Source organism: Arachis hypogaea, chromosome 3, assembly GCF_003086295.3.
Source record: "Arachis hypogaea cultivar Tifrunner chromosome 3, arahy.Tifrunner.gnm2.J5K5, whole genome shotgun sequence".
NCBI classification, from domain to species: Eukaryota; Viridiplantae; Streptophyta; class Magnoliopsida; order Fabales; family Fabaceae; genus Arachis; species Arachis hypogaea.
In genome coordinates, this window is record NC_092038.1 from 131,257,192 (window position 1) to 131,281,906 (window position 24,715).

Here is a 24,715-nt window from a genome sequence, read left to right on the forward strand (position 1 = left end):
TTCAGCACTGGCATCCAAGATGTGAAGACATATTAGCTTAATATACAATTTAATTTGCCTACAAAAATAGAGAAAATGGTGGTGAAGGTATATGGTCCACGAACAGCAGCCTGCTCTCAAAGGGTGTTAGCTTGCCTCTTAGAGAAAGGGGTTGACTTTGAAATTGTCCATGTTGACCTTGATCACGGAGAGCAAAAGCAACCTCATTTTCTTCTGAAACAGGTGATCAGTCAACATATAATTGAGAGATCGTGTTACATTATACTCACAATTATAGATGTGAAATATACACATACATGATATATTTTTAGAAGATAAATAGCCATAAATTTGGAGAATTTTTAAATAAGAAATTACTCGTGCTATTCTGTAAATACTAAATAAATAGTGTGGTTCTTTTTTGTTTTGCAGCCTTTTGGTCAAGTCCCAGTTGTGGAAGACGGGGATTTCAGACTCTTTGGTATGTTCCTTCACTCTTAGATCTTATTTTCTTAAATCATATTTCTATAGTTAAGCTAGCTGTGACAAAGCCTTTTTACTGATTTAGGTTATTATATGAAAAAGACTAATGATTAATTCTCCATGTATTGAATTAGATTTTAATTTTGCACGCAGAGTCAAGGGCAATAGTAAGGTACTACGCAGCAAAACATGCAGAGAGTGGTCCTAATCTATTAGGTTCAACCTTGGAGGAGAGAGCAATGGTGGACCAGTGGCTTGAAGTAGAAGCACACAACTTCAACGATTTGTGTTTCACTCTCATGCTTCAACTTGTGATCCTTCCAAAGATGGGTCAGCCAGGGGACTTAGCTTTGGCTCATAGCTCTGAGCAGAAGCTAGAGAAGGTGCTTGATGTCTATGACAAGAGGCTCTCAGAGAGCGCTTATCTCGCCGGAGACACCTTCACTTTGGCCGATCTTAGTCACCTTCCGGGGATCGATCATCTCATTGAGGATGCCAAGATGGGCCACTTGATCACTCAGAGGACCAATGTTAATGCTTGGTGGCAGAAAATAGCAAGCAGGCCAGCTTGGAAAAAATTGAAGAATTTGATTCATTAATTACGAAATGTTTAAACTTATTAATAATAAATATCTTATGTTTTTATAAAATGTAAGCTTTTGTGTGTGCCAATTAATTATGTTTGTTAAAAACAGATGAGCCTAGTTCAAAAATATCATGATCCACAAAATTGATTTGACTAGCAATAAATAAAACAGAAATTTCATGTTGGATGTCAAATGTGCTTTATCCTTGATGATGTGTTCCTATGTACTTGGCGCACAGAATAAAAATGTTGGCAGAATTTCTTGTGAAATTGATTTTTTTCTTCATTTGCAACATTTTCTTACATAATTAACTTGTTAGGTACTTTTAGATTTTTCAAAGGAAAGAGGGCTGTTCAATGGAATCAAAGTCTGAAAATGATAAAAATAAATAAATAACAATAACAAAAAATCCTAATTCTGGATATGATATTGATATTACAGAAGAGCCAAACTTGAATTCTACTGATTTTAAAATCCAAGCATTAAACTTATGTTTTTAAAGTATCTGGAGTATAAATTCTATGGGTATTAAGATATACCAAAATATAAAAAGATTTCAGTGTCAAATACCCTTATTTGATTCCTCCAATGCAACAAAATAATTAACAATATACTGAAATCTAATATCAACAATTAAAGTGTGTAAATAAGTGTTTATTTAAAAAGATGGATCAGATTAATTGGCTTGGTTTCTCTAACGAGAAAAAATCGCACAGTAATATCAGCGTCGATCATCTGGGGAAATAATCATCACTTCCATCATTTAAAAAATAGTTCCTAGCATAGAAAACAAAAATAAAAAAAATAACCTAATCAAACAAAAAAATTGAGTTGGTATGAAGATCAGAATTTTGGCTTGGAAATTCAGAAGACTGAATTTATGTATATAGCAAAGTTAGAATCAACTTCGATCATATGGGGAAAGTGTCATCATTTCAATTCCAACTCTCAATATTCAATACATAGATTCAAAATCAAATTTGAAAACATAAATTTTGACAAAAGAAGAGAATTTCCCATTCTGCAATAGGAACTAAAATCAATGGGTTGACAATGCACATTAAATTGCAGGAAGGAATTGATGTGGCGTCAGCTCATACTCAGTGCCCAACTCGATTAGGGCAATGGTAATCAGTAATTGACGCGTGATTCGGCACAAACATGCCAACCCAGAACCCTAAAACGAACACTAGGGGAAGAAAACTAGTAGAAAGATTGAACCTTTGAGAGATAACTGAGAAGAGTGCAGAAAGTGAAGGGTAAAAGCTGAAGCAGTGTTGTATTTTATAGAGGGAAGGGTGCGGCGAACAAAAACCCTAATTTTGAATTCAAGAAACCCTGGTTTTGAAAGGTGGATGCGGGTCGTTTAAGGGAGAATGATCTATTGGACCATTTTTGGGTCAGCTATTGGATTTAGCCCATAACTAACAGGCCTGAGCCTGATTAATATTATTGTAACCAATTATTTTTAAAAAAATACAAAAAAAATAAAAATATAAAAATTAATACTAGATGTGATCAACGGAAATCTCGAAAGAGACTCAACTGTAATAATACAAAAATACTATTTGTATATTAAAATTAATCATCAAACATAATTTAATTTATTTTTAATATTTATTATGTATTTTAATGTATATTAATTTTGATGGTTGATTTTAGTGTATAATTAGTAGGGTTGATATGAATTTGGTATCCATTTGTTTGCATAAGATGAAGAAGAAAGTAAATGGCTTGGACATGAGAGTTTACTAGATTCTTTTTCTCTCATGCATGCTTACACACCCCCACAAACAAAAACATGTTTTGGCTATAGCACAACAACGCAAAGAGACATAAAGAAGAAAAGAATGATACCTATAATCCTAGAAAATATATTCACGTTTGTGCTGGAAAAATGTTCTTTCTCCAACTCTTGCACCAATCAACACCTCCTCTAGTGGGCCCAATTCCACCCACAAAAGTTATCCCCACACATTAGCAAGTAGCAATGTATATATATTATATAAAGTGCGACACATCTCATTAGAGCAGCAACCAAAGACATAGATACCAATTTCTAAGCCTTAGTTTACATTGTTTTATTTGTTGAAATGGCTGCTGCTGCTTCTTCAGCACCGAAGTTGAAGCGCACGAATTCCATAACGGAGAACATGCCGGATGCATTGAGGCAGAGTAGGTACCATATGAAGAGGTGCTTTGCCAATTACTTAGAGAAGGGAAGAAGGATAATGAAACTCCATCACCTGATGGAGGAAATGGAGCAAGTCATAGATGACAAGACTGAAAGGGATCATGTCTTGGAGGGCAATCTTGGCTTTATATTGAGCCATACACAGGTTAGCTTATTCCTTTTTCTTCTTGTAACTTGCTATACAAGTCACCTTTGATTGCTTTCTGGAACTTTGAAACATGCATGCAGGAAGCTGTTGTTCATCCACCATATGTCGCGTTTGCTGTGAGGCAAAGTCCTGGAGTTTGGGAACATGTCAGAGTCAACTCTGAGGACCTTAAAGTTGAGGCTATAACCTCCACTGACTACCTCAAATTCAAGGAACGGGTCTATGATGAAAATTGGTATCAATTTTTTTTTTCTTTTTTATCAATTAACCAGTGTGACCAACTCTTTTGTTTCGATGGTTAACTGGGGTCTATGTCACAGGGCAAACGATGAAAACTCATTCGAAGCGGATTTTGGAGCTTATGATTTCCCTATTCCCCGTTTAACCTTACCATCTTCGATCGGAAATGGACTCCAATTTGTCTCAAAGTTCTTAACATCAAAGTTTAGTGGCAATTTGTCAAAAACACAGCCTATAGTGGACTACTTGTTATCACTGAATCATCAAGGAGAAGTAGGTGCCAGAACAACAGCATAAACTTTTGAAATCCATGAAACATATACTTTTTTTTGACATTTATGTATCTTCCAATTTTTCATTTACAATTGTCAGAAACTGATGCTGAATGAGAGGCTGAACACTGCTGCAAAGATTCAGCTTGCACTTATTGTGGCTAATGCATATCTCTCAGCAACTCCCATGGATGCTCCCTACCAAGATTTTGAGCTAAGGTAAACAGAACAGAACAACCCCTTTATATTCCTAGATATTATTATATAGGAGGAACATGATTTTTGACTCAATTATCAATACCAATGTTGAATGCAGGCTTAAGGAATGGGGATTTGAGAAGGGATGGGGAGACACTGCAGGAAGAGTGAAGGAGACAATGGGATTTTTGTCAGAAGTGCTCCAAGCTCCAGATCCAGTGAATCTTGAGAAGTTCTTCAGCAGAGTTCCCACAATATTCAATGTTGTCATCCTTTCCATCCATGGTTATTTTGGCCAAGCTGATGTTCTTGGATTGCCAGACACTGGTGGACAGGTAGCAGTTCTTGACTCTAGTTACTTAAAAGCCTTTGTTTGTAAATTTTATGATAATTTGATAAGCTCTTGAGAATAAAAAATTTAAGCAAGTTTTGATGACTTTATCATATGTTAAAAAATACTAATTATTGACAAAAGAAGCTAAATAAAAAAAAGGTTATAATTTTGGGATTGCTTTCATGGATAACAACTTTTGTTCTATTGCTATTTGGAACAGGTAGTTTACATATTGGATCAAGTGAGAGCTTTGGAGGCAGAGTTGCTTATGAGAATTAAGCAACAAGGGCTAAATGTGAAGCCTCAGATTCTTGTGGTAAGGTTCTTACAAAAAAGTGATCCGTTTCTAACTTAATTTTTAAAAAACACACATGCAAATATACTATTGAACTTGACAGGTCACAAGGCTCATACCAAATGCTCAAGGAACCAAATGCAACCAAGAGTTGGAACCAATCATTGATACCAAGCACTCCAACATTCTGCGCGTGCCTTTCCAAACTGAGAATGGAGTCTTGCGTCAATGGGTTTCTCGCTTTGATATTTATCCTTATCTTGAGAGGTTTTCTCAGGCATGTGTAACAACATCTTTTATGAATCTTAACCTGGGAGGTTTTGTTATGATGAATTTTCCACCTAACCAGTTCTTTGGTTCATGATGATAGGATGCCACAGCCAAGGTGCTAGACTTCATGGAAGGGAAACCGGATCTTATTATTGGAAATTACACTGATGGAAATTTGGTAGCTTCTCTTATGGCTAACAAACTTGGGATAACTCAGGTCACTATCCCTTATTCTAAGTTGTCCTTGACAACTTCTCTTTAATTTCAATGATGTCCTTTATTACATTATGTAATAATTTCCTTAAGTCGTTGCTTGAATTCCAGGGAACTATAGCGCATGCTTTAGAGAAAACTAAGTATGAAGATTCAGATGTCAAGTGGAAAGAACTAGACCCCAAGTATCATTTCTCAAGTCAATTCATGGCTGATACAGTAGCAATGAATGCGGCTGATTTCATCATAACCAGCACCTATCATGAAATTGCAGGAAGGTTAGCATCCATATTAAAAACTAAAAGAAAATTCACTTATATAGCTTAGAACTCAAAGATCAAGAAGAATATATACACATAAGTTTGTGACAAAAAGTTTTTGTTTTTTGCAGCAAAGATAGGCCTGGACAATATGAAAGTCATGCAGCATTTACACTCCCAGGGCTCTGCAGGGTTGTTTCAGGTATAAATGTATTTGATCCCAAGTTCAACATAGCTGCACCTGGAGCAGACCAATCTGTCTATTTTCCTAACACAGAGAAAGACAAAAGACTCACTAAATTTAATGCTGCCATTGAGGAACTATTATATAGCAAAGTTGATAACAAAGAGCATATGTAAGTGACTACTTGCCACTTCTTATAGTTAGTGTTCAGATAATAATCACTATATTCTTCCTTAATTACAAATTTTTTATGCTGAAATTATTATGGAAACAGTGGGTATCTAGAAAACAGAAGAAAACCAATCATATTCTCAATGGCAAGGTTTGATGTTGTCAAGAACTTAACCGGCTTAGCCGAATGGTATGGGAAGAACCAGAGATTGAGAAACCTGGTGAACCTTGTCATAGTAGGAGGCTTCTTTGACCCTTCAAAATCCAAAGATAGGGAGGAAATGGCAGAAATAAGAAAGATGCATGACTTGATTGAAAAGTACCAACTCAAGGGTCAATTTAGATGGATAGCTGCACAGACGGATAGATATCGAAATGGCGAGCTCTACCGCTTCATTGCTGATACGAAAGGAGCTTTCGTGCAGCCTGCTTTGTATGAAGCATTTGGCCTTACTGTCATTGAAGCAATGAACTGTGGCTTGCCTACTTTTGCAACCAACCAAGGAGGTCCAGCTGAAATCATTGTAGATGGGATCTCTGGCTTCCATATTGATCCCCTTAATGGAGAAGAATCAAGCAACAAAATTGCTGATTTCTTTGAAAAATGCCAAGTAGATTCAACATATTGGGACAAGGTTTCTGCAGCCGGATTGCAGCGCATAGACGAATGGTAAACAAGACTCACACCAATTTAACATTTATAATACACCTACATGTAAAATCATAATCTCAAAAATTTGATGAATTTGTTTTGTAGCTATACCTGGAAGATCTATGCAAACAAGTTGCTGGATATGGGAAACATTTATACATTTTGGAGGAGAGTGAATAATGAGCAAAAAGAGGCCAAGAAGAGATACATTCAGATGTTCTACAATCTTATGTTAAAAAATTTGGTAAGTCAATCTGCTTAGTCCTTTGAAACACATCCATAACAATTACTAATAGTTAATATAATCTTATGATCAAGAATGACTATCAATTCTGATGTTCCAAATTTAATGTCACAGGTGAAGACTATACCGGTTCCAAGTGATATACCTCCACCACCTCCTCCACCACCTCAACCAGTGCCAAAGCAGCAGAGTATGAAGAAACAAGGAACTAGGTATAACAATCAGCACCTCACACAAAGCTTCACACTGAAGTAACTGAAAAAAAATTTTTCCTTCACTTGAATTATTTCTGCTTTCAAGATGTGTATAATGTCTTTATGAGAAATTGATTTTTCATTTAATCCAAGCTAACATATAGTTTATTTGTTTTTGCTATAGCAGACGTTCACAGTCCAAATTGCAAAGGTAAGTTACTTAATAATAGCTATATAGTCCTTGAAAAGTTCATGATTTTCTTTTATTTATCAACTCAATAATTTCTTTCTTCGTTTTAGCTTATTTGGAGCATAACACCAAGTGGAGCAATTGCTAGGGTGCTTCATAATGCTTCTTCTTGTCAGTGCTGGATGTTGGTGTCTGTCTTTCTTTCTAATGCTTAATTGTTGAATTAAGCTCGAAAGTTGATAAAATAAAAAAGAGAGTTTAATTATTATTAAATAAGATAATAAAATTTATACATTATATAGTTACAAAATTAATAATAATTAAATAATATTCTGTAATCGTTACAAATTCAAAATTGTTTCAATAAAAGTTGCTTCTCTGTGAAATAGTTTGCTTTGGCCTTTGTGTGAGAAAACTCAATAAAAGAATTATTTAACTCTCGAGCCTTTGTTCTTTGTTGTTGGAAGAGAATGACATGAATGGATGGAGCAACAGAAAAACTTTAAACTCTATTTCTTTATACATCAGACAAATTAAATTACCCTAATAATACAGTTTTTTAGTTATATTATAGTTTTAAAACAATTAATATGCAATAATAATTAACTTAAAATTAGTCAAGATGGTAAGTTCTTTAATTTCATAACCAATAGTCTTAAGTTCAATTTTTTTTAAGAAAAAAATCTCTCTTAAATAATAGAAAGCCCAAACAAAAAATTAGCAATATACATATATACATATATATATATCGTTAACTTCTATTCTAATTATGTACCGAAAAAAATTTATATTATAATTAAGTTATATCAATAAGGCTAAGCCCTATAATCTTGGTTTAACTCAATGCTATGTAATATTTTTTTGTGTTTCTTGTCTCAACATGTAGATAGACGATAAATTTTGGTTAAAATGATACCAAACAAAAAAGAAGTGGAATTATTGCATTCTGTGTATAGAACTATCGATACTCATTGCTGAGTGCAAATAATAATAACTAAAAAACGTATAGATCCTATATTTCTTTTTAAAAGAAAAAAGTAATTTGAGATTTGAGATATAATCATCCACATGCTACTACTGTAGGGTCCATTGTAGTGGAAGTATTCCTATCACACATTTCAGGACCAATGTTTATAGGTGCTTCTCCCTGCAAGAAGACAGGAAATACCTTGAGAGTTAGGGAAGGAATACCAAACACCATCTTGCAAATTCTCTTTTTATTCTCAAGAATTTAATGAAATCATACCTTTGCAAGGTTCCTAAAGTAAGTCATATTGTAATTTCCGGTAGGAAATAAAACTTCAATTAGATCTGCTAATACCAATTGAGGTTGGGCCAATGCTCCATTATACCAATCTACATATACATGCACCATGGAAAGTTAGTTAGTTAGTTATCAAGTAGTTTAAATTAGTGAGGTAAATGCAACAAGTTATAACTTCGTAGTTACCTAGTGTATAATTTTGAATCCTTTTGTCATATCTCCATAGGCTTGTGTTTGTAAGAAAGGAAAAACAAGAACGATCTTCAATGTTTAAATTTTGGATAAATGTTGATAGCATGTAGTTGGTTGGATCAGAAGTTAATGTTTCGTCGATGACTACTTCCACGGTCTACATGGAAAAAAAAATCATAGATAAAGATAAAGAATTATGACAAACAATTATCACATAATCATAATAAACTTACACATAAGATGGCATGGAGTTCCTCTACATCATCAGGATTAGTGACATTGTAAGTGTTCTTGTTTATAGAAGCATCCAAATTCTCTCCTCCTGCATCTTCTACATACTGCTTGAATAGTTTGTGTATCAAAATTAAAAAAGATCAAGTGTTAAAGGCTTGTTTATCTAACAGCAATGCTTTCATACCTTCAATTGATATGCTTCCTTTGTAAAAGACCAAACACCCTGAAAAGATAAAATACTCAATAGCTCCTCATATATAGTTTGAAGATGACAGATAAAAGGGTGTGTCCTGGAGTTTGGTGATACTGATACATACATTATCATACTTCATCCAAGCTACTGTTGGCTTGAATGATGTTCGATTCGTTGTGAGTTTAGCCATGCACAAATAATTCTCCTTAACCTACACAAATGATAAACCATTTTGTCAGAGCAATATATCTCATAAAATCATGAAAACATTGTGTATTATCCAACTGTAGCTTTCATTTTAAACATTGTCTACAGGTTACTGATGATAGCAAAAATTTACCGAGAAAAAATATTCTTCATAATGATATATAAACAATTACTGATGGTGGAACAGAGGAGTGCTCTTACTGCAGCATAAACTTGATTGGCCCTGGCTTCAACATTTGCAAAAGCTCCAATATACTTGATCCACTCTGCTCTCTATCAAAGTAAACACAGTTAGTTTTCAAACATTCTAGGCAAAGAAAATCTTCATTATCATAAGTACATACATCTCTCTTCAATAACCAGGTGTACAAGCTAACCTGGTACCCTATGTCCACTGTTCCAAGTATAAAAAAAAAATATATTGTTCTGTCCTTTTGGATGTTGAAAATCTAGCCAGTGCATGATCTTCAGGTGCTTACCTGCAAAGGCGTATCCTCGACAAAGGGAACAAAAGTTGCAAAGTTGCAAGCTGGTTGTTGATCAGTGTCACTATAGAAGTGTGCTGAGAACTGTGCAATCTGTTGATAATCACTTTTGTTTAATATTTGAATCTGCCCTTCTTGACGCAATTTCAAGACACATGGAGAAGCCACTAGGTCTGCTGTTATGCCTTTCAAGCTCTCCAGCAAACCTAAAATCTGCTCTAAACAAGGGAAAGATTAGATGAAAATCCTTCTATCATGATCGTTTGAAGTTTAACATGTAAACTTGGAGTAGTGAAAGACTCTCACCTCTAAGAAGGAAACTTGAGTTCCAATCCCAGCAGACAGAAAAGAATGACAAACAAGTTAGGGGCAACAAAGGTAAAAGAAAGCATTATTGTATTAAGACATCCTTTAAGTATATGATTCAATAAGAATTGGCTAAAATGAATTGCAAAATCTTTTTAATATTGACAAATACAATGAAAGGGTTACTGCATTAGTTTGCTGGTAGATCAAATGATGTGTTACCTTTTTATGCTTTAACATTTTGGTTCTCAGTTAAGAAGAGAAATCATAAGGTGAATGAGATAAGCAGGGTATATACCTGGAAAATAATCTGTATCAACAGAATAGTTTGACAATGGAATGACAAATGATTTGATTCTTGAGGTGCAGTATTTAGTCCTTGATGCAATCCTTGAATTATTCTGCCAATGACACAGCAAAGTGATGGAAGAAAATGAGTAGCTGAGAAATACAGTTTAATTAGCAGGGAAAATACAGCACACATGGTAAACTTATAAAAGGAAGGAAAAAAAGAAAGAAAAAGAGTGCAATTCCTAACTCATATGTTTCCCAAAAGATGAGAAGCTATTCCTTCATCAGCATCTATTTTGAGTATTTTCAGATCAGTGTTATCTATTTCTTTTGTTATGCCAATGTCATTTTTTAAAAAAATCTCTTATCTTTATCTACAAATGACTTTGCTGGTAAAGATTAAAAAAACACAATCACTCATGTTAAGGACCTCACCTCCCTCTCATTTCCATGTCATTGTTTACCCTTGTAAACTGAAAACTAAACAAATCTTAAGGATACAGTGCAATCTTAACACGAGTTCAAAGACAATGAAAAGAAAAATGTTCAGAAAGATGAATTACCTGGAGAAGAAGGTAGCTCTGGCCATCAATAGCATTTTTAATGACTTTGAAGGTCTGGCCATAATAAATGTGGAAGTTCACAGCATCCTCCACCTTTGAGAAGCTGCTCACTTTTGTTGGGGTGGTCCCTCCACGAACACCTCCACAACAGCTCAAGACCCAAACCAATGCCAAGAGAGAGAACAAGGCTTGCAGCCAAGAACTACAAGGAGCTGAGTCCATGAAGGTGAATGAATGATAAAGTAATTAAACCTGTTGCTATACACAAATAATGTGAACAGTTGAGCTAATTATATATGTGCCACACTTTGCTCATAGTCATTATTTTAAGCTACCTTTTAGAAGGTAATAATAGAAAGCTAATAAACTTTTTTGCTATAGCAATTATGTTTTGCAGCCAAGCTAAACTGATAAATAATGCTTTAGTTTCTGTGATGAGAATAATGAAATATAGATGGAGATTCAGACTTGAGAGTACAGAAATTTAAAGATAAATGGATTGCAATAAAGAAATAATATTGTTGAAATATAATAGTATGAAATGAATTGTTGGCATGTAGCTAGTGGGATTCGCACTCTTATATTTTACTAGAAAGAGGTTAATAGTGTAGTGACCCGTGAACCTATCTTTGGGCTATTTTGTCATGTTCTTTTCAACTTGTATATTTATGTTGGTTCCTAAATTGATGATACTTATTGTTCCCTATTATTCACTTTGATACTCTGCATTCTGCAATGTTTGAGTGATCAATTCATCAAGCATGTGCTGTGCACTCACCTTACCTCATCTTCACAACTCTACACTCAAAATCAAAATCAAAATCATTCATTCCCTGCTTGCAGCTTCTTGTAACTAACAAAAATTATTACTACATCCAGATTAATTGATAAATTTATTATCTAACATTTGCTCAACCAATGACTCACAAGAGCTTAATTAAAGTTGTCATATGAGCCGTTCAGGAAAAGAAAAAGGTTATCTTGTGACTTGTATAATAAATTTTGATATCAGCTATGTTAAAAATAATAAATAAATAAATAAACCGGCTGTGAAGTGTGAACACTTTGGTAAAACAAAGGGACCTAAACTCCGCTTTTTTATAGGCTTCCATTATAGTATGTAGTTGATAATTGTGGGAAATCAAGATACACATAACACATAAGTACATAATATAAAATGAAAAAATGAAATGTAATTAACGTTATATTTTTTTACTAATTAGAGTCTAAGATACCATAGGGTAAGACAATTATGGTGTAAATCTCAAAGCGTATTGAAGCGAGTGACGCATTTGAGAAAATGTAAAATGATGAATGGTACGGTGTATGGTCCCGTGATAGACAGCTTCACGAATCATGTGTAAACTGACTCCTTCGTGTTTGCTGACAAAGTCCAAATTCACAATAAGTCAATGACATTGGATTATTGTTTCAAAATCAGATATTTACGGAATATCATGTCATAATATAAATGTGAATAAATATCAAAATATACGTAAATAGTTTCTGATGTGAATTTTTTATTTTTAATATTGGAGTAATAGTGGTGTTTTTTTAAAAAGTGAATTGTTGGAGTGTTGTATTCAAATGTAGAATCATTTAATTAGAGAAGCAGAAATTAGGTCGCCCGATTTATTAGATGTATAGAAATCGGATCATCTAATTTTTAGAAGTACACAAATCGGACCGTTCAATTTGTAGAGGTATAGAAATCGAACCGTCTAATTTGTGAGAAGTACACAAATCGGACGTCCAATTTGTGTTAAAAAATAAAAAAATTGAAGTACAAAAATTGAACATTTCGATTTGTGTACTTTTCACAGTTTTTTAAAAAATACAAAAAATTACAATATTAAAGTATATCACTACTTCTACTCCCATAACACAAAAAAATTAGCCTTCTGATGTTTTACTTTTTTAATTTATTTTGTTTTTCCATGATATTTTTCCTTCAGCTCAAGTGTTAACAAAATCTATTCCTATAAAGGACTGTGGAAGATGAATTCACCAAGTCAAACATGTACAAATCCAATCCGCCAAATTCTAATTCTTTCATTAACTGCGCTTTTTTCCTTATACACTGTCCATCAAAACAATTTTAAAGATGCATTTTTCTTGAAATTCATTACCAACATTAAACATCAAATTACCTTTTCACTACACATGGAAAGGTTTGATTGCAGTCTCTGCTTGAGATGAAAAACTTCAACCTGTAATTGGAATGCCCTGGCTCTATCTCCTTCAATAACTCCTCTTCTTGGGTGCAACTCCTTCTATGTGTCCTCTCCTTCACCTTCATGCCACTTATCTGATGGAATAACCAAATGCTGAAAAAAAATTCTCAAGCTAATGAACTCCTCCTATTCGAGGAAATGATACCTAATATTTATTTAATTACCCAAATTAGACTATACAAAGAGGGAGGGATTAGTCACCAAAAAAAAGAGGAGGGATTAAATTGAGTCTAATTACAATTTGGCCATATCGACTAGCTGTAGGAACATTTTAGTATAATAAAAAAGAGCCACATTAGCATTCCAATAACTAAATTAATAATGGTATTCGAAATTTAATCTAGAAAATCACCGTGATAAAATACTAAAATTAGAACATCTTGCGTAAATTTCAAAAACCACAAGGAGAATTTACTTCCTATTCAATAGGTAATACTGCAATACCAATCACAAAAAGTGTAATTCTTTCGATTTTTTTAATAATTGAAGGAGTAAAATGTAATATCTAATCTTTTAATATTTTTTGTCTCATATTTTTTTATTCCACTTATAAAATTAACGATAAAAAATTACATTTTATTTTTTTAATTGTTAAAAAAATTAAAAAGATTCATTTCTTTAAACATAATAAGAAAAAAAAACACCAATTTACCTAAAAATGTTCTCACTATTAAATTATTATTTTTTGATTGAGTTTTATCATAATGACAAATATATTTGTCTTCTAAAAATACCACAGATTCGAATTTCTTTTAGTAAGTAGCATATGTAACGAGAGTATTTAATGTGTGTGAACAGGCTGCGAGTTGAAACCAATTTTTTTTTAAAGCTATGTTAAGGGATTAATTAAAAATATTAGTCTAATAATACAGGAATCTTTGTCAAAATTATTTAAAAAAAAAAAGAATTACTGACATGCAAAGATTGGGAATTGAAAATGTTATGTATGAAAAAGAAAACACCTTATAGTTGTCACCTTATATTTGAAAAAAGCTACCGTTAAAGGACGTCTTATCGCATATATTCGTGCAATTAAAAACATGTATAATAATATTATAATTAGTGTAAAGATTTAAAATGGTATGACAAAAAAAATTTTTAATATAGAATTACATCAGAGATCATCTTTAAGTCCATACCTTTTTATATTAATCTTTGAAGTACTCACAAAACATATCCAAGAGCATGTGTCATAATGTATGCTTTTTGTCGATGATATCGTCCTTATGAGAGAGTCAAGGAAAGACTTAAATAATGGAAAGAATTTCTATAAATGTATGATCTTCCCATAAGCTGTAGCAAGACGGAATATATGGAATGTAAGTTCGGCCGCCAAAGACAAAATCCTAATACAGAGGTGAAAATTGGAAAAAATATCCTATAAAAAGTTAAAAGTTTTTAAGTATTTTGGGTGCATCAGACGGGATAATAAAAAGATTGAACAGGATGTAAATCATAAAATCCAAACAGGTTAGTCAAAATGGCATAGTGCGTCTGATTTTATATGTGACAAAAAAATGCATTTAAAGGTAAATTCTATCGCACTGCTATTAGACCTGATATGCTTTATGGTACAGAGTGTTGGACGGTCAAAAGGGAGTACGAACATAAGTTAGTGTGGCAGAGATAAAGATGTTGAGATGGATGAGTGGTCATATGCGATTGGATAGAATAATGAACGAATATATAAGAGAGAGAGTTGGAGTAACACCCGTCTCAGATTGTTTGGACATGTGAGAAGAAGACCGACAGAACACCCAGTGGATGCGATGAAAGATGGACAATGAGTAAAAGGTAGAGAAAAACCTAGAAAGACCATCAATGAGGTGGTCAAACGAGATCTACATGTAAACGGTCTCTCGTGATACAATACATGATAGAGTTCAATGATGTCGTTTGATCCATCTAGCCGACTCTAATTAGCGAGACAACACCTCCAAATTACTCACCTAAATCTTAATATTAGAATAATTATCCCCACACCTAATAAAATAAACATCCGATATATCAATTATTCATATTGTTTAATATTTTTATTGTCTACCTATACTTTTTCATATTTCTTTATTGTTGTTGTTGTAATTGTTTGTATCAACCCTCAATTTTAAAAATATAAATATAAATATATTATAATTTCTTTTATAAATTAAAATTTTTTATTTTTAAAAATTATTTTATTATAAATAATTGAATTAATTTTTATAATTATTTGAATTGAATTAAAATTATATTCTAATTAATATATATATATATATATATATTATGGTGAAATATTCTACATAATTAAAACTATAATTCTAGTAATTTATAAATAATGAAACTTATATGTATATTTTAATTTAAGTAATTAATATTTTAATTTAAAAATAAAATTTAATTAACAATATTATTATCGAATTTTATATATATATATATATATATATATATATATATATATATATATATATATATATATATATTATTAGTGTTATTCATTGCTAGTTCTACTAAGAAAACCTTATAATATTATAAGTTACACAATTAGATATTGTAACATTATAAGTTACGTTAATATATATAAAAAAAGAGTACTCGGTCACTTTTATATATATATATATATATATATATATATATATATATATATATATATATATATATATATATATATATAAGTTTTGTAATATAATATGTTATTATAATTCATTCTTTCTTCTAGCATAAATCTTGTTTATATATATACATATATAACTTACAAAGAAATGAAACGGTGAAACAAGAAGAGCGTAACCGAGAAAGAGAAGCGTGAGAACGTAATTCCTTTAAACTTCCGGTTTCAATCTTTTACAATCCATAACTTTAATAAAAAATTTAATCTAATACAAGTATTCGTATTTTTCTCTTCTACACGTTGGTACCACTTTTGATCGATGAAAGTTGACGGTGACGTAATTCCTCTATCCTTTGAGTTTGGCTAACGGGAGTTTTAGGAGGTACAGACGATTCTAGACGTTTTCTTCTTCAATAGCTCGGTCAGAAAATTTTTCTGGAACTTCGAATATTTTGATTCTATACGAAGGTATGGTTTTGATTTCTCATAGTTAATGTTTAATGTCACGTGAAAACTTAGGCTAGAAGATCTTAAGATAGGAATGAACTGAATGTATAATTGATGGATTGTGTATATGGTAAAAAATGTGTAGTTTAGCTGTTGTTAATAATTTATTGTTGAAGTTGGTTGGTTTTGGAAAAAGATTTAATATTGGTATTTGTTTGATTTTGAAATAATTTGTTACAGGAAATGATTTGAATGATCGAAGGGTGTTTGGTTTGGTAGTTGGACCCTTGAAGGGTGGCAGAAATTCAAGTTTTAGAGGAGATACTGCCAAAATTTCTATAAGAACTTGAGTTTTGATTTGAAGTGTTATTTTAAAAAGGAAAGAGATTATTATGTGGCTTGTATATTTGAGATAATTTGTTAACCCTCTGTCGCAAGATGTGACTAGGCACTTTAACTCTCCGGATTCTCCCATGGGCATATATATATATATATATATATTGAATATTATATTTGAGCTTGGAGTTTGACTCCATGGAATACTATATTATTGAACTTGGGAATGCGCGCACAGAGGGACTGTCCAATGGTTAAATACTGGGACATGTCGGGTTGTATAACCGACAGATGAGACTTATCAACCATAGGGCAGGCATACATCATATGCATTTGTTTGCTTTGTTTGAGTGTGCATTGTTTTAGTTTGCTTAACTGTTTAATTCTGCTTATCTGCTACTTGTTCTACTTGCTGTAAATGCTTCTCTATCTGCATTTTTCTTGCTTGAATTGTATTTGTATGTTTTCTGATAAATCTCTCTTGACGGAAGTGTGAGAGGGGTTGTTCCACCAGTGTCTCAGAGGATTGGAGGAGTCGGAAAGTGAAATGTTAAGTAAAAGTTAGATTTAGAACTTTAATACCTTAGATAACTTACCTAATTTCTGGTTTAGTTGAATCCTTAAGCTGAAATCTGAGTGTCGAAGTTCTAGGAATGCCTCTGGCTCTCCTGGGACCTTTTATATTAACTATGCGAGCACCTTTACCATGCTGAGAATTCGTTGTTTTTCAGATGCAGATCGAAAGGCACCTCGTTGAGCGTCTGGAGACCCTCCTACCTTACAAGCGAAGAACTATCTTTTGAACTGTTATATATTTGTTTTAGACTATGTATATATGTTTATAGAATCTCCGCATGTACATTTTGTATTTTGCTCCTCTTAGAGGTTGACTTGAAGATACATGTATTTATTTTGTAGTTTGAATTTTATTTTGGGTTATATATATATATACTCTTGCTGGCCTTAGCTTCGCAGGTCGAGTCTGGAGGTTGCTATCTGAGTTTTGGAATTCTGATATGTATATGTGTTTTCAATTTTCTTTTTATCTTACCTATCTATTTTACGAATATCCATACGAGTATGACACGATTTTTTTCTGTTTATTGTTTTTGTTTAGCTTATTCTTCAAGACTCCTAAATATGATTTCATCCAACTATATTTATGTACGTATCTTTTTCTTTTAGAGGTCGTAATACCTTACCACCTCTGCTTTACGACTTAAGCGTAAGGTTCTGTGTGGTAGGGTGTTACATTGTCCGCACTGATTCTTTTCTATGGTTGAATAACAAAATAAATGGTTTAAATGAAAATGAATTATATATCAATTTCTATTGATACAATTGAGTACAATACTAATTCTTAATTAAATAATATATTGACCAAGTAAAATACAAGAATTGTTGTGAGAAGAAAATACAAGTATCCTTCTAAATAATGAAATCCTTAATTAAGTTAGAAGCTAAAAGAAAATAAAATTACTAGGTCAATTAAGGACTAATTGTAACATGGTTAACCCACATGGTACAAAGAGCCAAAGAATGGAGAGGAAAATACCAATTTTCTTCAACACCACACTAAATCCTCTCCCACTTTTAATTCCAACACACCAAGATTTTTCTTGCTGGTTCCATATGATCTTGTGAGCTACTTGTTTCATTCTCTTCATGCTTCTATTAGCACCATAGCAACATTTCTTCTTCACATTAATCGTATCATCATCACTTCTTGATGCCCAATAATTTTCAACTTGCCCCTTCAAATTAACACAAAGCGTCAACAATAGTGCAAAGATAAATACAATAGCACTTGGTAATGTATTTGGTGACTTCATCATCATCAGCTTCTTGAACAAAGACTCTTGATTATTCTTGAGCATCTCCATGGAAGAATTGTTGCCCATTATTGTTACTGGATTCAGTTGAACTTTGATGGTTTGTGAAGGAACAATCTGATGAAAGAATGTGTCGGCTACTCGGCGAGTCGCCACAAACATTCCATGGCTAACCTTGGTTTCTTCAAGGACCTCAAAGCTTGTGGAATTTGAATAATCAATGTTGTCATCATCATCGATGAAGTTCTCATTTGGGTCACCATCGTTGATGAACCCCATTGAGAAATTGTCAATGTCAGCTTCACTAAATTCTTTGTTGCTATTGTGTAGCTCAGATTCTGCTGCAAATAAAGTTTTTTTTTATGTTTTTTTTAAAGAAAAAAAGGTAAACAAAAGAAAGTTATACATGGCAAAGGGAAACAGCAATCATGCATGTGTATTGTGTATAGTTATGCATGCTTAATGATAGAAAAGTGTTACATAACTAGAAAAAAAAATATTTATTAATAAACTGTTTGATGAAATAAAGTAATAAAACTCATTTATTTATTTATTAAGAGTAATAGGAGCAAATATATAAAGTTTTCTAATTATCTAGCTTTGTTGGCTAATTAATATACCTTGAACCTCATTTTCTTGTATGTTTGTTTGGAAGCTTGATATATCCTCAATCGGAACCGTCTTTTGCTCTTCCATAAAGCTCTGCAAAATTATGAAAATAATCATGTAAGTTCCAACATTAGTTTTATTGTAGCAAGTAATGGGTATAAGGTCATGTACAACATACCTTGAACTCGCTTTCAAGATCTCCAATCTCTATTGTTCTTAGGTTTTGATGTTGGATTTCATATCTCATGGGGTTCATATCATTTACGGCGTGATTAGTGTAACTTGTGCCAGCATTAAAAGCAAAATCATGTTCGTGATGATGAGGAGCAGAATAATTTGCATTGTTGCCACCCAATAATGTGTGTGAATGGTTTGATTGATTTGTGAATTCATGGGAAGAAACATTAGCATTAGCAAGTGAAAGAATCTGTTGCAAGATATCCGATTCATTGTTATTGTTCATGCTTCCTCCACACATTGAAGTGGTGCCACGTGTCATAATGTTGAGCTCTGAAATTCCCACATTAGGGAATTCCTCCACTACCTCCAATGGAGGCATGGAAAAACTGTGCTGCATCCTTGCACACTCTAGTGCTACATCCATCTGAAAAACATAAACATATACACAAATATATAATAATTAATTTGATTTAAGGAGAAATTCATGTGCCAATTATTTTTATGTGAAGTTGTTAGTTAAATATAATTAAATAATTCGATATATTTAACTAAATTATTATAACTTTTAGATAAAAATAATTATACGTGAGTATTCACCTTATTTTAGTGTGCAGTTAATATTTTTAATTTAAATAAAAGAAAGGTATTAGGCACCTTAGATGGAGAGTAAGTTAGGGCTCCATAATGAGGAAATGAGGAGGACGATGAAGATGGAAGGTTATTGAGGAATGGATCCTGAGATAAGTGTGGGCATTTACCATTATGCCCAATATGATGATCCCAAGGCATGGTGTCAAAGACTTGGGGTGTTCCTTGAGAATCAGTTGTCATCATCATGATATTGTTACCAGCATAGTGATCTGCCACTTTGGGGATTATGACCGCCGCCTTCTTGAAGACACGGCAAAGAGCATAGGCATCCTGCAAGCCAGAAGCAGCATTGGTTTCGCATTCCCTCTCATGAAGACGGTACTCGTGCATGACCCAACCAGTGCGAGACCCGTGAGGCGCCCTGCCTCGGTAGTACACAAGGGTTTTCTTCATCCCTACGGCGCGGCTCTGCGAATTTACCTTCCTGTCCTTTCCAGTGGCCTTCCAGTACCCGCATTTCGTTGCTCTGTTGGTTCTTGACCCATTTGGATACTTCCTGTCCCGAGGGCTAAAGAAGTACCACTCCAAATCCTTACCCGGCAACAACGACCTCCCTGTATAATATTAATAATAAATATTCCTTGAGTCAATATAAAGGAAAATAGTTAGGTAGTGTTTGTTTTCAGTGATGCTGGAAGGTCAGATATTCCAATTAAAATTTTAGTCTTAACACATAAATATAAGAAATTAAAAGTTTTGGAGTCATATTAAAATTTAACAATATTTTTTTAAATTTAATTTATTTAATTTTTTAAAAATTATAATAATTATATTTAATAAATTAAATTAAAAATAATTTTTAATAAATACAAGTAATAATAAATGTGTTTAATAACATAATTTTTAAAATTTAAAAATATTATAATAGACATTAATATAAAAATTAAATTTAAATATTAATAAATATACAAGATTATATTAGACTTTTTAATTTTACAAAATTTAAAAGAATGCACTTTAACTTTTAAAAACTACAAACATAAATATATGAATTTTTAATTTACCAAACATAAAACGAAATACTTATATTTTAAAAAAATACAAATCATTTTTTAAAAAATTTTACTAAATCAAATCTAAATCTACATTCATTTTTATATCTATTTTAAACTAAATATAATATTAAAATATAATTTAATCTAGTATATTTTACACACACAAAAAATACAAAAACTTAATTTAACTTCAACCTTCTAATTTTTATTTTTCAATCTCAATTCTCAATTTCAACCTCTTGTCCGAGCGCATCATACAAGTATGGGTGAATGTTTCTTTTTCACTGTTTTTATTTGTTTAATTACTTGCGTTGGGAATCCCACTATTTTTCTCATTACTCTATGTGTTGACGTTCAGAATAGCTAGCTAGCTAACCCTAAATTAATATATGTGTATCTCTTTCCCTTAACCAAATTAAGAAAAATATATGATATAGACATGCATGTATATAATATATATATGTACCTGGCAAGTCCCACGGTTCGCACTTGTATAGATCAACTTCAGGAATGATCTCGAGATCAATTTTACGGCCATTGATCTTCCTTTTAAGGTAATAAGCAACCAGTTCTTCGTCTGTAGGGTGGAACCTAAAACCAGGAGGCAATGAAACTGGTGCCATTATAATATCTAAATATTATATGATCTCTAATACCCCACTTAACAAACTATCAGAAACCTCAATAATCCAAGCGATGATCTCCAATGATGCAATAATAATGCTCTCCCTTCCCTGTCACCAACGAACAAAAGAGAACAGTTTGTTAGCAAAATTAATATAATACGACATATAGTAGTGTTTGTACATAATATTAAAAGAGTAGAGACCTTAATGTGGAAAAATGAGAGAGAGCGAGAGAATAGGTGAGGGAAGAGGAGGGTGGAATGTTGGGGTTGCTTGGGCTTTTAACAAAGAGGACAAAAAGAGAATATAATGAAGAAGCAAATTGGGGTTGTCCCACTATCTCTTTTTCGATCAAATGGAATGGAAGATTCTTTTTATCTTTGTATTCAAGCTTGGGTTTAATATGTTGTGTTCTTGTGTGGTAATGATCCTATGCTTCCTGGTAGTTCTTTCTTGGATTCTGGTATGCTCCACATGACAATGCATGGAATATATTAATTGGATGCATTTCAAAACCTTTTTCATCAGACCAAGAATCTGCATTAACGTGACCAACAGTAGGAAAACCAACTTTGGCGGCTCTTCCTCATAACCCAAGAAAACTACATACCGTTCACACTTGACTACTACTCATGGAGTTTCATATAAGAACTTAGATTACTTAAATTTTGTGCATGGAAAGAAAATTATTATATATTATTATAGTTGGATCAGCCAATGAATGAAAGGTAATTTGGAAGTGGGACCCATGTGGGCCCAGATTTTGCCACGTGAAATGAATAAAGAACCAACGTGGCATGGCAGGGTGGCATGGCAGGATGACTTGTGAGTGTTATCTGATGCTTTTCCCATATGAGCTGATAGATGGATGCAAATTAAATGTTCCCTAACTAAATAGGTAGTATATTACTATAACTTAGTCTTATGTCATCTCATGCTTTCCCTTTCCCTTTCACCAATCCATCTTTTGGTGCTTTTCTCCTTTCTCAGTTTATGCTGCCATGAGATTGTTTAAGAAATAATTCATTAATATTTGCTTACGATTTTTCTCCCCATTATCCTAACATGACATGCCATTTTATTTTAGAGCAATGTTAGGGAGCTAATAATTTTTGTGATTGTTAGCCATCAACTAGCCATCAATGATAATTTGATGGTGTGAGATTGATGTGAGATTTCATACAATGGCTCACATTTCTCTTCTGATTACATGCTGGCCAAAATTCATTAAAATTACTGGTCCCAAGACTTTTCTTTTATTTTATTCAAATATAAAATTTTTAGAGAAAATACAAATTAATTAACAATAATTTTGAACATCATCAAAAAACTAATAACTAATTCATCGTTACATATTTTTGTATATTTTTTACATGTTTTTCAAATAAATTAAAATAATCAGATACTAGAATAATTAAATATTTTATATTAAAATAATTGAATTTAGAATTTAGGTTTTTTTTTTGTGTCTTTAAGATCATATTTTAAAAATATAATAATTAAAATTTTTAAGCTTTTTATGTATTTAATGTATTAAAAATATAAAAAAATTATCTTTCAATAACTTTTCAACCATGCTAATACACACAAATAATAAGACATCAAATAATCATTTACTTGAATAAAATATATGTTACAATTTTAAATATATATTAAAAATGAATTAAGTAATATATATATATATATATATATATATATATATATATATATATATATATATATATATGATTGATTTGATAATTAATTTTTTAATATATACATATTTTATAATTTTTAATATAAATATATTTTTTTAATTTTATAGTATTCTTAAAATGTACCTTAGGATACATGTCAATAAATTTTTTATTTTTTTTTCTTCATGGCTTAGAATTTAATTTGGATATAGATATAGAATATAAATGTTCGACTTTATTCTTTTCTATATATATTTGGTAAAAATTATGGAGGATAGAAGTTCTATTCAATGGATATAATAAAGTTAGGGAACCAAAAGTATATCAGCCAAAATCCAGTCAAATACCTTTGGATGAAATTAAAATTTCTACGAGTTAATATATATAGATGTTTCTTCTACTAAGTATTAGAATGTTTCTTTTTCATATTAAATGGATGTTCTTTTATATATTTTTCGAATTTGTGATTGTTGGAAGTGGATAGGTTAATGTGAGAAAAAAGAGAAACGTTTTTATAGATTTTAATTAGGTTTACTTAATTAATTTAAAATTTTTAAAATTTTAAATTTAAAAATTTAAAATTAATTAATTATTGATATAAATTAATATAATTTTGTTTAATTTTTAGCTGATAAACTTTTGGTTCCTTATACTTTTCCTAAAAAGGAAAAGAACTCTGATTATATAAAAACAAGAATAGATAATCGTGGTAAGATTTCATTTAGAATTTCTTACATTTGTTATTAATAAATTCTGTAAGGAAAAAACAATGAAAATTGAGAAGGATAACCACGGAGCCAAATGAGTGATTAGTTGTTACTAGAAAGTCTAGAATAGAAATATGTGTCTTTATTTTATATATAATCAGAAGACCGACTTGGAAAGGAGATAATTGTTGTTAATCACAGAAAAGAAATGTCGGTGTATTCATTCGGAAAGCGAACTCCATTTGAAGTCTCAACATACGCACGTAACGTGTAACATGTTTATCAAGACTTTGCCCTCATTTTTATATGAATTTCGTTAATTGATTTAATGCCTTGCCCCTTAACCCTGTATTCGGACACAATTGCAATAACTTAGAGATAGAGATGTAGATAAAATACAAATTTTTGTTTTATGGCTATTTAAAGCATATACAAGGGCCGAAAGGAGACTATATGGAATCCTTTTCAGTTTTCAGGCCTAAAGAAAATAGCTGGCCAGAATGCAGGGCCCACATGATCCAGTTCTTCAAGTAGAAAATAGTGAAAAAGAAATCATTGAATATTTTAATTTTTTTTTTTGTTACTGGTTAATTTCCTGCACCATGATTACTAATCACAGGTTGATAATTTATATTTAATTCACAATACTCTGATTGAAAATTATTATCTTTTTAATTTTTGCACTGGTTAATATTTAAATTAGTTTCAGATAAGATATTTTTTAAATTCGTCACGAAAAATTTTTTTTAATCAAATTAGTACTACAAATTAATAATATCTGTCTTTTAATTATTCGACTCACAATTTTCGTCAACGAATTGGTGATGTGAAATATTAACTAATAACATACATGACATATAACATGTTCAATTAAACATTGACTAAATATGTTTACGAAAATCTATCAATTTAGTCACTAGGTCATATTAGGAATAAGATTTTTATAATTAGAAAAATGACTAAATTAATAAATTTTGATAAACATATTTGGT

General features: G+C 31.8%; 4 protein-coding genes and 2 non-coding genes across 7 annotated transcripts; 2 read left to right on the top strand and 4 right to left on the bottom strand.

Moving 5' to 3' along the window:
• On the top strand, positions 1–1,112 carry LOC112791678 (glutathione S-transferase F11). Its single transcript, XM_025834599.2, has 3 exons — positions 1–222; positions 412–460; positions 616–1,112. Exons 1-3 carry the CDS (start codon positions 76–78, stop codon positions 1,059–1,061), a joined length of 642 nt encoding a protein of 213 aa, XP_025690384.1. The 5' UTR covers positions 1–75; the 3' UTR covers positions 1,062–1,112.
• Positions 1,113–1,715: 603 nt separating this feature from the next.
• On the bottom strand, positions 1,716–1,809 carry LOC112793554 (small nucleolar RNA Z103). The gene has a single exon (XR_003198245.1). It is a non-coding gene; the product is annotated as a small nucleolar RNA Z103 (small nucleolar RNA).
• Positions 1,810–1,887: 78 nt separating this feature from the next.
• Positions 1,888–1,989, bottom strand: LOC112793555 (small nucleolar RNA Z103). The gene has a single exon (XR_003198246.1). It is a non-coding gene; the product is annotated as a small nucleolar RNA Z103 (small nucleolar RNA).
• A 1,063-nt stretch (positions 1,990–3,052) lies between these two features.
• Positions 3,053–7,494, top strand: LOC112791679 (sucrose synthase 5). Of its 2 annotated transcripts, none has more exons than XM_025834600.3 (15): positions 3,053–3,388; positions 3,472–3,626; positions 3,712–3,904; positions 4,004–4,122; positions 4,220–4,436; positions 4,656–4,751; positions 4,834–5,007; positions 5,101–5,217; positions 5,325–5,491; positions 5,605–5,829; positions 5,932–6,498; positions 6,586–6,724; positions 6,839–6,936; positions 7,103–7,129; positions 7,219–7,494. In XM_025834600.3, the coding sequence occupies exons 1-15, from the start codon at positions 3,143–3,145 to the stop codon at positions 7,232–7,234; spliced, it is 2,556 nt and encodes an 851-aa protein (XP_025690385.1). In that variant the 5' UTR covers positions 3,053–3,142; the 3' UTR covers positions 7,235–7,494. The 2 variants fall into 2 exon arrangements, with proteins under 2 accessions (XP_025690385.1, XP_025690386.1); XM_025834601.3 differs by having other exon boundaries at positions 7,106–7,129.
• Positions 7,495–7,997: 503 nt separating this feature from the next.
• On the bottom strand, positions 7,998–11,417 carry LOC112791680 (uncharacterized). Its single transcript, XM_025834603.3, has 11 exons — positions 10,844–11,417; positions 10,288–10,390; positions 9,990–10,003; positions 9,678–9,896; positions 9,400–9,471; positions 9,116–9,202; positions 8,983–9,021; positions 8,798–8,902; positions 8,559–8,721; positions 8,355–8,464; positions 7,998–8,255 (listed from the first exon to the last, which is right to left on the bottom strand). The coding sequence occupies exons 1-11, from the start codon at positions 11,063–11,065 to the stop codon at positions 8,169–8,171; spliced, it is 1,221 nt and encodes a 406-aa protein (XP_025690388.1). The 5' UTR covers positions 11,066–11,417; the 3' UTR covers positions 7,998–8,168.
• Positions 11,418–17,755: 6,338 nt separating this feature from the next.
• LOC112791681 (NAC domain-containing protein 86) lies at positions 17,756–21,643 on the bottom strand. Its single transcript, XM_025834604.3, is given in 7 exon segments — positions 17,756–17,988; positions 17,991–18,620; positions 18,900–18,981; positions 19,067–19,492; positions 19,723–20,273; positions 21,181–21,448; positions 21,544–21,643. Coding segments are annotated over 6 exon segments (1,899 nt in total). The 5' UTR covers positions 21,338–21,448; positions 21,544–21,643; the 3' UTR covers positions 17,756–17,935.
• Positions 21,644–24,715: the final 3,072 nt, after the last annotated feature.

Bases quoted from the DNA above. Each gene is read 5' to 3' on its own strand.
- LOC112791679 (XM_025834600.3), top strand. From the start codon at position 3,143: ATGGCTGCTGCTGCTTCTTCAGCACCGAAGTTGAAGCGCACGAATTCC. The intron at 3,627-3,711 runs GTATCAATTTTT...TCTATGTCACAG, and splicing joins CGGGTCTATGATGAAAATTG to GGCAAACGATGAAAACTCAT. The intron at 4,752-4,833 runs GTAAGGTTCTTA...TGAACTTGACAG, and splicing joins TGAAGCCTCAGATTCTTGTG to GTCACAAGGCTCATACCAAA.
- LOC112791680 (XM_025834603.3), bottom strand. From the start codon at position 11,065: ATGGACTCAGCTCCTTGTAGTTCTTGGCTGCAAGCCTTGTTCTCTCTC. The intron at 9,203-9,399 runs GTAAGAGCACTC...TCATTTGTGTAG, and splicing joins CCAATCAAGTTTATGCTGCA to GTTAAGGAGAATTATTTGTG. The intron at 8,256-8,354 runs GTATGATTTCAT...GTCTTCTTGCAG, and splicing joins ACTTTAGGAACCTTGCAAAG to GGAGAAGCACCTATAAACAT.
- LOC112791678 (XM_025834599.2), top strand. From the start codon at position 76: ATGGTGGTGAAGGTATATGGTCCACGAACAGCAGCCTGCTCTCAAAGG. The intron at 223-411 runs GTGATCAGTCAA...TTTGTTTTGCAG, and splicing joins CTCATTTTCTTCTGAAACAG to CCTTTTGGTCAAGTCCCAGT. The intron at 461-615 runs GTATGTTCCTTC...TTTTGCACGCAG, and splicing joins CGGGGATTTCAGACTCTTTG to AGTCAAGGGCAATAGTAAGG.